At 34.6% G+C, this 13,209-nt stretch overlaps 1 protein-coding gene and 1 pseudogene across 1 annotated transcript in view; one reads left to right on the top strand and one right to left on the bottom strand.

The window, feature by feature from the left end:
• DNAI4 (dynein axonemal intermediate chain 4) overlaps positions 1–13,209 on the top strand; it is a 123,572-nt gene that overhangs the window by 44,204 nt on the left and 66,159 nt on the right. The window contains 1 exon segment of the mRNA XM_059924219.1: positions 9,537–9,692. Coding sequence (XP_059780202.1) covers positions 9,537–9,692 — 156 coding nt within the window.
• Positions 5,629–6,803, bottom strand: LOC132350246 (heterogeneous nuclear ribonucleoprotein A1-like; annotated as a pseudogene).

Raw genomic sequence — 13,209 nt, 5'->3', positions numbered from 1 at the left:
ATTTATTACTATTCCATTTTTGGGGTGCTAATGTAAATCATATTGTTTTAAATTTCAAATTCCTTTGTTCATTGTTGGTATACAGGATAGAGATTGACTTTTGTATAGTATTAACCTTGTACCCTGCAACCTTGCTGTAATCACTTACTAGTTCAGTAGTTTTTGTTAATTCTTTCAGATTTTCTATATAGATGATTATGTCATCCGAGAACAAAAACAGCTTTATTTCTTCCTTTCCCATGTGTATTTCTTTTATTTCCTTTTTCTTATCTTACTGCATTAGCTTGGACTTCCAGTAGGATGTTGAAAAGGAGTGATGAAAGGGAACATCCTTGCCTTGGTCCTGATCTTAGTGGAAGATCTTCTAGTTTCTAGAAGAAACCCTTTAAGTATGTTAGCTGTAGGTTTTTATAGATGTTCTTTGTCAAGTTAAGTTCCTCCTCTATTCCTAAATTACTGAGAGTTTTTATCATGAACGAGTGTTGGATTTTGTCAAGGGCTTTTTCTGAATCTGTTGATATGATCAAGTCATTTTTCTTCTTTGGCCTGTTGATGTGATGGATTACATCAATCAATTTTCCAATGTTGAACTAGCTTTGTATACCTGGGATAAACTCCACTTAATTGTGGTGTATAATTCTCTTTATATACTGCTGGATTTGATTGCTAATATTTCGTAGAGGATTTTTGCATCTGTGTTCATGAGAGTTATTGTTCTGCCATTTTCCTTTCTTATGGTGTTTTTGTCTGTTTTTGGTATTAGAGTAATGCTGGCCTCAAAGTATGAGTTAAGAAGTATTCCCTCTGTTTCTATCCTCTGAAAGATATTGCAGGGAATTGGTGTAATTTTCTCCTTAAATTATTGGTAGAAATCAGTGGATCTATCTGGGCCTGGTGCTTTCAGTTTTGGAAGATTATTAATTATTTATTCAATTTCCTTAATTGATATAGGGCTGTACAGATTGTCTATTTCTTCTTGTGTGAGTTTTGGCAGATTGTGTCTTTCAAGGAATCAGACAATTTCATCAAGGTTATCAAATCTAGTGGCATAGAGTTGTTCATAGTATTCCTTTGTTATCTTTTTTTTTTTAATAAATAAATTTCTTTATTTATTTATGGCTATGTTGGGTCTTTGTTGCTGCGTGCAGGCTTTCTCTACTTGTGGCGAACGGGGGCTGCTCTTCCTTGCCGTGTGCAGGCTTCTCAGTGCGGTGGCTTCTCTTGTTGTAGAGCACGGGCTCTAGGCATGTGGGCTTCCATAGTTGTGGCACATGGGCTCAGTAGTTGTGGCTCGTGGGCTCTAGAGCACAGGCTCAGTAGTTGCAGTGCACGGGCTTAGTTGCTCTGCAGCATATGGGATCTTCCTGGACCAGGGCTTGAACCCGTGTCCCCTGCATTGGCAGGCAGATTCTTAACCATTGCACCACCAGGGAAGTTCCCTTTGTTATCTTTTTAATGTCCATGGAATATGTAGTGATATCGTCTCTTTCACTTATGATATTAGTAATTTTTTTCTTAGTTATCCTGGCTAGAGGCTTATTGATTTTATTAATCTTTTCTAAGAACCAACTTTTAGTTTAATTGACTTTCTCTATTGAATTCCTGTTTTCAATTTTACTGATTTCTGCTCTAATTCTTTTTTTAAATTAATTAATTAATTTATTTATTTTTGGTTGAGCTGGGTGTTTGTTGCTGCGCGCCGGCTTTCTCTAGTTGCGGCGAGCAGGGGCTACTCTTCGTTGCGTTGCGCAGGCTTCTCATTGTGGTGGCTTCTCTTGTTGCAGAGCACAGGCTCTAGGTCTGCAGGCTTCAGTAGTTGTGGCTTGTGGGCTAAGAGCGCAGGCTCAGTAGTTTTGGTGCATGGGCTTAGTTGCTCCGCGGCATGTGGGATCTTCCTGGACAAGGGAACGAACCCATGTCCCCTGTATTGGCAGGCGGATTCTTAACCACTGCGCCACCAAGGAAGCCCTGCTCTAATTCTTTTTTATTTTATTATTTTTCATTGAGATATAATTGACATATAACATTAGTTTCAGGTGTACAACATATCAATTTGATGTTTGTATATATTGTGAAATGGATCATGATCATGATCATAAGTCTAGTTAACATTCGTCACTGTACATAGAAAAGTTTTTTTCTTGTGATGAGTACTTTTAAGATCTACACTCTTAGCAACTTCCAAATATACAATACGGTATTATTAACTATAGTCACCACTCTGTACATTACACCCCCATGCCTTATTTATTTTATAGAGGGAAGTTTGTACTTTTTAACCCCCTTCACCCATTTCACCCACCCCTCACTCCCTTGCCTCTGGCAATTACCAGTCTGTTCTCTGTGTCCATGCTCTCTCTCTCTATCTTTTTTAGATTCCACATATAAGTGAGATCATAAGGTATTTATCTTTTTCTGTCTGGCATATTTCATGTAGTATAATAATCTTAAGATCCATCCATGTTGTTACAGATGGCAAGATTTCATTTTTTCATGGCTATATATTATTACATTATGTATATATACCACATCTTCTTTATCCATTTATCCCTCAAGGATCACCTTCCATATTTTGGCTATTGTACTACTTTTGCTATGAACATGGGGGTGCATATATCTTTTCAAGTTAGTGTTTTCCTTTTCTTCGCATAAATGCCTAGAAGTGGAATTGCTGGATGATATGGTAGTTCTATTTTTAATTTTTTGAGGAACCTCCATACTGCTTTTCATAGTGCTTACACCAATTTACATTCTCACCCATGGTGCACAAGTGTTCCCTTTTCTCCACATCCTTGCCAACACTTATTTTTTGTATTTTGATAATAACCATTTTAACAGGCATGAGATGATATCTCATTGGGTTTTGATTTGCATTTCCCAGTTGGTTAGTGATGTTGAGCACCTTTCTCGTACCTGTTGGCTATCTGCATGTCATCTTTGAAAAAAGTCTATTCAGGTCCTCTGCCCATTTTTAAAATTAGGTTGTTTGTTTTTAATGTTGAATTATATGAGTTCTGTGTATATTTTAGACATTAACCCTTTATAAGATATATTGCTTGAAAATATCTTCTCCCATTCAGTAAGAGGCCTTTTCATTTTGTTGATAGTTTCCTTTGCTGTACAAAACTTTTTAGTTTGATATACTAGTCCCATTTGTTTATTTTTGCTTTTGTTTCCCTTGCCTGAGGAGACATATCCAAAAAAGTATTACTAAGACCAGTGTCAAAGAGCATACTTCCTATGTTTTCTTCTAAGAGTTTTATGATTTCAGGTCTTACATTCAAGTCTTTAATCCATTTTGAGTTAATTTTTATGTATGGTGTAAAATAGTGATCTAGGTTCATTCTTTTGCCTGTGGTTGTCCAGTTTTTCCAACACCACTTACTGAAGAGACATTTCTTTCCCCATTGTATATTCTTGGCTCTTTTGTTACAAATTAATTGACAATATATATGTGGGTTTATTTCTGAGCTCTCAATTTTGTTCCATTGATCTATGTGTCTGTTTTTATGTCAGTAGCATACTGTTTTAATTACTATACCTTTGTAATATAGTTTCTTTTTCTTTTTCTTTTTGGCTGTGTTGGGTCTTCATTGCTGTGCGTGGGCTTTCTCTAGTTGCAGCGAGTGGGGACTACTGTTCGTTGCGGTGTGCAGGCTTCTCGTTGTGGTGGCTTCTCTTGTTGTGGAGCACAGGCTCTAGGTGCGTGGGCTTCAGTAGTTGTGGCACGTGGGCTCAGTAGCTGTGGCTCACGGGCTATAGAACGCAGGCTCAGTAGTTGTGGCACACGGGCTTAGTTGCTCCACATCATGTGGGGTCTTCCTGGACCAGAGATCAAACCCATGTCCCCTGCATTGGCAGGTGGATTCTTAACCACTGAGCCACCAGGGAAGTCCTATAATATAGTTTCAAATCAGAGAGTGTGATGCCTCCAACTTTGTTCCTTGTTACACAAGATTGCTCTGGCTGTTTGATTTTTCTTGTGGTTCTATACAAATTTTAGGACAGTTTGTTCTATTTCTTTGAAAAATGTCATTGGAATTTCAATGGAGATTACATTGAATCTGTGGAGTGCCTTGGGAAGTATGGACATTTAACAATACTGATTCGTCTAATTCATGAGCATGAAATATCCATTTATGGATATTTATTTGTGTCTTCCATTTATTTGTGTCTTCCCATTTATTTGTGTCTTCTTCCATTACTTTCATTAATGTCTTGTGGTTTTCAATATAGAGGTCTTTCACCTTCTTGGTTAAATTTATTCCTAGGTGGTGTTTTTTTGGGGTGGAGGGATGCATTTGTGAATAGGATTTCCTTTATTTCTCTTTGTGATAGCTTGTTATTGGTGTATAGAAATGCAGCAGATTTTTGTGTATTGATTTTATATCCTGTGATTTACTGAATTACTTTATTTGTTCTAACAATTTTTTGATGGAATCTTTAGGCTTTTCTGTATATAATATGTCATCTGCAAAGAGTGACAGTTTTACTTTTTTCTTTCCAATTTGGATGCCTATTTCTTTTTCTTGCCTATTTTCTCCATCTAGGACTTCCAATATTATGTTGAATAAAAGTGGAAATTGTGGGCATCCTTGTCTTGTTCCTGATCTTAGAGGAAATGCTTTCAGCTTTTTATTGTTGAGTATGATGTTAGATGTGGGCTCCTCATATATGGCCTTTAATATTTTGTCTGTTCCCTCTATACCCACTTTGTTGACAGTTTTTATCATAAACGGATGTTGACTTTTGTCAAACGCTTTTTATCCTCTATGATCATATAGTTTTATGCTTCATTTTGTTAATGTGCTATATCACACTGACTGATTTGGGGATAAAAACTTACACTTGATCCCATTCTAAAGTTCAACATTTTTATTCTCTTTTCCCATCTTATGTTTTTGATGTCACATTTTATATCTTTTTATTTTATGTATTCATTGACTAATTATTGTCATCATAGCTATTTTTACTATTTTTTCTTTAATCTTCATACTAGCTTAAAAATGATTAATCCACTACCTTACTATATATTTACCTTTTCAGTGAGACTTGTTCTTTCATGTTTCCTTGTTACTAATTAGCATCCTTTCTTTTCAGCTTAAAGAAGTCCCTTTAGCATTGTTTTTCAAGAGGGTATTAAATCGTTTATTGGTTACACATGATAAAGGATGATACACAAGCTTCATTCCCATCTATAACTTTATCTGGTACCATAATTCAATTTAGATATATCGCATAGGATGTGCCAAGAATCATATTAATAACCAAAAAACTCCATGACTTTGCTTGGGTGACCCTTTTAATGGTGAACTCCAGGTCACAACACAGTAACTGTCAGTTCAACTACACCAAGGTTTCTGAAGACAATGGCTTCTCCACCCAAGCAGGTTGTAAATAAATTTCACATGGAACCTGGCATTACCCTGAAGGAATTCTAACTTCACACTGTTGGGGTAGTTTACCAAAATGGCTTCAGAGTAGACTAACTTTACATAGCACATTTTAAAAAGACACATTTATTCAATGTCATGATCAGACTATTACATTTAACAATCAAAAACATGCGTGCAAAAAACAAAAAATCTACATTAAAACCCTTTGTTGGAATGCTTTATACTTTCCACAGAACAGAAACTAAAATAACCTCTTATACAATTAGTCATAAATACAGTCCTCGAGCTTTTTTTTGCCCATACACATGAGTATTGTCTAAAACATGTCTTCTTTGTAGCACCTAGGCCCTGCCACCACTGTGCTTGGCTGAGTTCACAAATCTGTTGTAACCTGTAGCTTCCCTGTCACTTCTCTGGCTCTCCTCTCCTGCTAAGCTTTGTTTCCTGGCAGCAATTAAAACCTTCTGCCACTGCCATAGCTACTGCTGCTGCTGGAACCACCATAGCCACCTTGGTTTCGTGGTTTGGCAAAGTATTGGCCCCTACCACCACAGGGCCCAGAACTTCTGCCTCCAAAGTTTCCTCCTTTCATGGGTCCAAAATTTGAAGATTGATTATTATAATTGCCAAAATCATTGTAGCTTCTGCCACCTCCAAAACTGCTTCCATCATTACCAAATCCATTATAGCTATCCCCACTGCCACCATATGCCCCACCACCGCAGCTGCCACCAAAGCCACCTCGACCACTGAAGTTTCCTCCACGACCGAAGTTGTCATTCCCACCAAAACCACCTCCGCGACCACCACCAAAGTTTCCAGAACCACTTCCACTTCTTTGGCTGGATGAAGCACTAGCCATCTTTTGCTTAAATAGGGCTTTCCTTACTTCACAGTTGTGGCCATGCACAGAGTGGTATTTCTGAATGACAATCTTGTCTATGGAGTCATGGTCATCAAAGGTTATGAAAGCAAAGCCTCTCTTCTTGCCACTGCCTCGGTCAGTCATGATTTCAATCACTTCAGTTTTCCCATACTGTTAAAAAAACAATCTCTGAGGTGATGTTCTTCAGTGTCTTCTTTAATGCCACCAACAAAAATCTTTCTCACAGTTAAGTGTGCACCAGGTCTTTGAGAATCTTCTCTTGAGATGGCCTTCTTTGATTCACAACTCTTCCATCCACCTTTTGTGGCCTTACATTCATGGTGGTAACCACCTCTTCCACAGTGGCATATGTGACAAACCCGAAGCCTCTGGAGTGGTGAACTGTGTGGTGAATGCACACAGTCTGTGAGCATCCCCCATTGCTCACAATGGCTCCTCAGACTCTCATTGGTTGTTTCAGAGCTCAAACCTCTGATGAAGAGCTTTCGCAGCTGGGAGCTGGGAGACTCTGACTTAGACATGACGGCAGTGGAGAAGGGGAGACTTCAACGATGCTTACTCGGCAGCATGCACAGGCAGAAAGGGTCCTTGAGCTTTTCTTATAAGGCCAGTTTAGTGGTGATAAATTCTTTTAGCTTTTGCTTATCTGGGAAACTCTATGTCTTCTTCAATTTTGAATGATAACTTTGGCAGGTAGAGTATTCTTGGTTGGAAGTTTTTTTCTTTCAGCACTTTTAATACATCGTTATACATTATGTATTTATGTAGCAATAAAAAAGCATGTCTTCCTTGCCTGATTTTGGTTGAAATTGAAAGAGATTCAGGAGTCACAGAGATGGAAATAAAAGTAGTACCTTTATTACTGATGAAGTTAATTGAAAAATGTAGCCTTAAATCCATAGCTAAGTGGACTTGCTGTTTTTCCCCTCCAGAATAGATCTTACCAAGAGTAACTGGCACAGCTAGAAAAGCACAGACCTCCTCTGCATGGGTGAGAACAGACCAGAATGCATGCTTTTTGCAAGTGAGCAGGCTTAACAAAAGAATCCAGAAGTGGCTGAGCTGCAATTCCTTCTCCTAAACTCTCCTATAGGATTAGCCATTTCTCTTTCCCTGGCAATTAGTGAATGAGGGACATCAAGAAGCCAGAAATGTCAATTTAGCTGAAGTTGCCTCTGTAAAGATTCACAAAAACTGAGGAAAAGTTTTCCCACCTAACAGTGTACATACAATAATTTATTATAGAAGTGTCATTTCAAATAAATGGATAATTCAATAAATGAATTAGTGTTCCTGGCTAACTTTTGAAAATACAGTTAAATCCTAAAACTCGGTAGGTTTCATAAAAACAGTTTGTTTTCTATGTATATTATACTACAATAAAAATTCTTTTTAAAAAGTATGTGTGATATGAGCTCATTTTTATTAAAAAAAATGCATATATATTTGTTTGTATACAAACATATATATTTATGTCAGTCTGGAAGGACATGCATGAAAATGTTAGCAGTTATTGTTTTTAGGTGATGGAAGTGTAAGTCTTACCTTTTCTTTTACAGTAAGCATGTCTTTTTACTCAGCTAAAATAAAATTATTTTTCTATAAATGTTATGTGGCCAATTGTTACTCTTTTATAGTCTGAATTAAAATAATAGATAGAAGCAATGTTTTAAAACTTGTAACAACTATTTGCACAATCGTACACTCAGAAATGCTCAAAACATAGGTATAGTAGGGAATACTTTTTTTTCTGATAGTAGTTAAAATAAGATTTCTTTAATAGTGTATGACAGTATAAAATTGGGAAGTCACACTCATTATTCTATCTTTACATGATATTATGGCATGTACATAATATCTGTTTCTTAGGTTTTCTCTTTCTTAGGTTAATTCAATTTATTCCAGTGAACAAATGTAATGATGTTACCTAAACTAAAATTACCAACGAATGTTATTTGTTATCTTTAAAGAAGAAACAACTCTAAATCACCCCAACATTTTACATTGCTCATTTATAACTTGTATATTTATTTATGTAACAATTATCATATTAGTGACCATGTAACAATATATTTCTATATGCTCAACTTACTAAACTTTTAGTTAAAGGAAGAAAAAGAAGGTTAGGTAATTCAAAATTCAAATAAATAATTTCTTTCTAAGGTCTTTTACTTTGTGACCATGGAAATTGTACCCTTTTCAATTCAGCAAAATATACTAGGTATTTATTTACTCTGTGCATGACTTTGTTAGATACTATCAAGATAAGTTCATTAAGATAGAAATGTTATTATGAGATGTGAATTAACATTCTTACTAATTGAAAACATTGTTAAATACCAGAGCTCCTTCATTCCACATCATGAAAATAAAAGTTCTAACAATGAAGTAGTTGCATTTATTAGATCTAGATCCTGTTTTGATTTTCAGGGAAAATAACTTTTTATTAAATCACTGTACTTTAACTGAAAGTTTAGTAAGGTTAGCATGTAGGAATATATCGTTACATGGTCACTGATAAAATAATTTATATATGAGAATTTCATTGTTATATCAGCAGTAAAAGGGGTTGGGCACTTTTCATTTTTATATATTAAAGGTAAATAACATTACCAATTTTTGTTTGGAGGCCATTGTTATATTTGCTAATTTGATTAAATATAGATAACAAACAAAAATTTAAAAAGAGAAAGTAATACCGTACTAGTCTATAAATTTCCTGAGAACAGAGTCTATCACTTTCCCAAGTACAAACTTTACACATAAGTATATAGGAAATTAACTTGATAAAAATGGAATTATATGATTACAAATAAAAAGTACTGTAGAATATAGCATGTTATATGTTAACCTTAAGTAAAGCACCTTAAAACCTTATTATAACATTGTTGTCCAGGGCCATATCAAGGCAGCCCTATACCGACAGACTAATGAGATTATGTGGCACCAGTTTGGGATAAAGGGAGGAAGGTGTGGGGATCAGAATAGATGGTGAGGATTATTTGGAGCTATTACTAAAACATCAAGGTATTTGTAGATGCTAAAAGTGTAATGGCTATGGATCTCTTAAGGTGTCCTCTTGATCTACTTCTTTTTCATCGTTATCTACTTCCTGCCATTGTTGGAAAACAATAGTATTTTTTCCCTGAACAATAGATTTTCTTATCTTAGATTTTGCTATAACTCTTTATATATAAGCTAAAATATTAGAATTTGGTTCAAAATAATTTTTACCTTTCTGTTTCTTTATTTAGGCATAATGTCCACTGCTTGGGATTTGTATGATTCTTATAATGCTATGGAGCTTTCATCTTTACCAGTAAAACCATCTACAGTTGATTCAAGTAGTAAAGCAAGCATACCTTCTAAAGACTGGGACCAAAGGCTGCCAGGGAGTAATTTAGAAAAAAGTAAGATTTCATTTATTTCAGTTTTTTAAAAATTGGGGTAAAATTGGTATATAACATTATATTAGTTTCAAGTGTACAACATAATAATTCAATCTTTGTATACACTACAAAGTGATCACCACAATGTCTAGTTACTATCTGTCACCCTATAATTAACCCACCCCCTTTACCCATTTCACCTACCCCCCAACCTCCTTCACCTCTGACAACCATGAATCTGTTCTCTGCATTTATGAGTTTTGTTTTTGTTTTGTTCTTTACATTCCACATATGAGTGAAATCATATGGTATTTGTCTTCCTCTCTCTGACTTATTTCACTTAACAGAATACCCTGCATTTCCCTGGTAATTAGTGATGTTGAACATCTCATGTACCATTTGGAAAAATTGTCTGTTTTGCTTATCTGTCCATTTTTAATCAGACTTTTTTTTTTTTTTTGCTATTGAGTTCTTTGAGTTCTTTATATATTTTGGATTAATCCCTTATCAGATATATGGTTTGCAAATATTTTCTCCTATTCAGTAGGTTGTCTTTTCATTTCATTGATGGTTTCCTTTGCTGTGCAGAAGCTTTTTAGTTTGATGTAGTCCCACTTGTTTATTTTTGCTTTGGTTGCTTTTGCTTTGGAGTCAGATCTAAAAAATCAATGCCAAGACCAATGTCAAGAAGCTTACTGTCTATGTTTTCTTCTAGGAGATTTATGGTTTCAGGTCTATGTTTCAAGTCTTTAATCCATTTTGAGTTAATTTTTACATTCAGTGTAAAATAGTAATCTAGTATCATTCTTTTGCTTGTGGCTGTCTAGTTCTCCCCACACCATTTATTGAAGAGACTGTCCTTTCTCCATTGTATATTCTTGGCTCCTTTGTCATAAATAATTGACAATATATGTGTGTGTTTACTTCTGTGCTCTCTATTCTGTTCCATTGATCTATGTGTCTGTTTTTATGTCAATACCATGCTGTTCTGATTACTAGTGCTTTGTAGTATAGTTTGAAATTAGGGCGTGTGTACCTCCAGCTTAGTTCTTCTTTCTCAAGATTGCTTAGACTATTCACTGTCTTTTGTGGTTCCACACAAATTTCTGAATTATTTGTTCTAGTTCCGTGAAAGCTGCCATTGGAATTTTGATAGGGATTGCATTGAATCTGTAGACTGCTTTGGGTCACATGAACATTTTAACAGTGTTAATTCTTCCAATCCATGAGCATGGACTACCTTTCCATTTATTTGTATCTTTTAAAATTTCTTTTATTAGTGTCTTGTTATTTGAGATTTTTTGGAATGATGTTTTCACGTGACATTTTTAATAAATTCTTTTGTAGCAGTTACAATATTTTCTTTCTGGTGGAACATGAAAAATACAACTTTTGCTTAGAAATAGCATTGTTACTCTTTCACATGGTCTTGGACTTTGAACTGAAATTTTTATTTTTTCTTGGATACCTATCAAGAGTTTCAAAGATTGTATCTTTCTCTGTCGCTTCTTTACTTGCTCTTAAACTCTTTTTCATACATATAGGTTCCACAGTTTTCTCTTTCTCTTTCTATACGTTAGATAACTTGTAAGAAAAAGAAAATATGCAAGCTCTGTGACAACATAAAATGGAGATACATTAACAACAATGGCTTTTAATTGGGGACAATTTTACCTTTCCTAGGGGACACTTGGCAATATCTGGAGACATTTTTGGTTGTCATGACTATGGTGACATTTTGGGTAGATGCCAAGGATACTGCTAAAATTTCATCAATTCACCAAACAGCCCCACAACAAAAAAAATTATCTGGCCAAAATGTCAATACTACCAAGGCTTGGAAATCCTGCATTACAAATTTAGCTTTTAGTATGTTAAGTTTTAAGATTAAATGTTATAATTAAAACCAACACAAAATTGTAATTCTCCAGATATACTGCTATGAAAGAACTTTTACAAAGTTCAGTTATAAGAAGTTTGTTAAGTTCCACTTCTGATTATTTTGTGATTATATAATTTTTCTCTCCAGATTCTGAACTTCTGAGTCTTTTTCTTCTAAAATGATATTACTACATTTAAGGGATGGTCTTTACTTCAGACTAACTATACCCTGGCAACGTTTTGTAAAGTTTTGGTAAATTTTCATAAATTGAACTCAAATATTTCTACTCTCACTAATTTTGACCCAAAGACAAATGTAATGTTTAAAAATAGTAAATCATTAAATATTTTGAAAAGCCAAGTTTAAAAAGAATTGGTAATATTCAGAAAACAATTACCTTATTTATAATGACTACATACCCTTCAGAGATACAGATTCATGGAACTTATCACCTTATAACTTGCTCTATCACTGTTTCTCAACTTTAATGTTAAAAATGTCTAAACTTTAGATGTGTTACCTATATCCTTTTGGTTTTTTTTAAATGATATTTACGGTATGTAGACTATATCCATATTTTACTGAAAGTTATTTATAATGAACACCAGTTCATTTTCCCAGAGGAAAGTGAAGGGGAAGAATGAATCATTAGTAACCACTAAGGAAACATTATTTTTTGTTGTTTAAGTATTAATGTCCATACAGTAGGTTTGCTTTTAGAAGATTCCAAAAATTGCTAGGAAAAAATCAATCTTAGACTAAAAATCACATGGGACTTCAAAATATATTATCCCACCCCCACTGAAGCCATTGAGCCACAAAAAAATGTTAGTGGAAGGTCCTACAAGGAAAATGTCTCAAATTGTGGGTCTTTTATTTCATGTGTGTATGGGTGTGCTTTTAAAAGCAAAAAGGGATAATATAATTATATTCAATAACTACAATACAAAGTGAAAATAAATTTTATTTTATTATTATGGCCAGTTAGTGGAATAGGAGACCCCAGAACTAGGAAAAGGGAGAAAATAAAACATAGAAAAATGTATGCAACAGAGCCAAATGATCAGATTTATTGAGAATTAAAGTAATTCAGATAAAAACTAGGACTAGGTCACCTCTAAGGTCCCTTTTGACTCTGAGATTTTGTAATGTAAACACAAAGAGAAAAACTTTAAATATGATCCATATTGCTTTAAGAAGTATTTCTATTCCATTTAAACTTTGAATGTATGGGTTATATTTTAACCTCTATTATCATATTCAAGGGAAAAAGAGGCCCATAGTTTTCATTTTTGAAAGTGTATAAGGCCATAGCTCAGTTCACAGAGAAAAATTATTTTCTCTTAAGGGCTTTTTTTTTCTTTTGCAGTAGGGTTTTAGATTTTAAAAAATGAGTAGGCATTTTAAGCAAAGGTTTATAGAAAAGTTGAGCAGATAGTACTGAGAGATTCATATAACTCCATCTTTGTCCCAACTCCACACACAATTTCCCCTATTTTGGACATCTTACATTAATGTAGTACATTTGTTACAATTCATGAACCCATATTAATATATTATTATTCATAGTTTACATTACAGTTTAATCCTTGTGCTGTACTGTTCTATGAGTTTTGACAAATGCATAATGACATATTTCCACTATTACAGTTTTAC

This window comes from Balaenoptera ricei, chromosome 1 (genome assembly GCF_028023285.1).
Source record: "Balaenoptera ricei isolate mBalRic1 chromosome 1, mBalRic1.hap2, whole genome shotgun sequence".
NCBI lineage: Eukaryota > Metazoa > Chordata > Mammalia > Artiodactyla > Balaenopteridae > Balaenoptera > Balaenoptera ricei.
The sequence above is the reverse complement of the archived record's forward strand: the minus strand, read 5'-3'. Positions and strand labels throughout refer to the sequence as shown.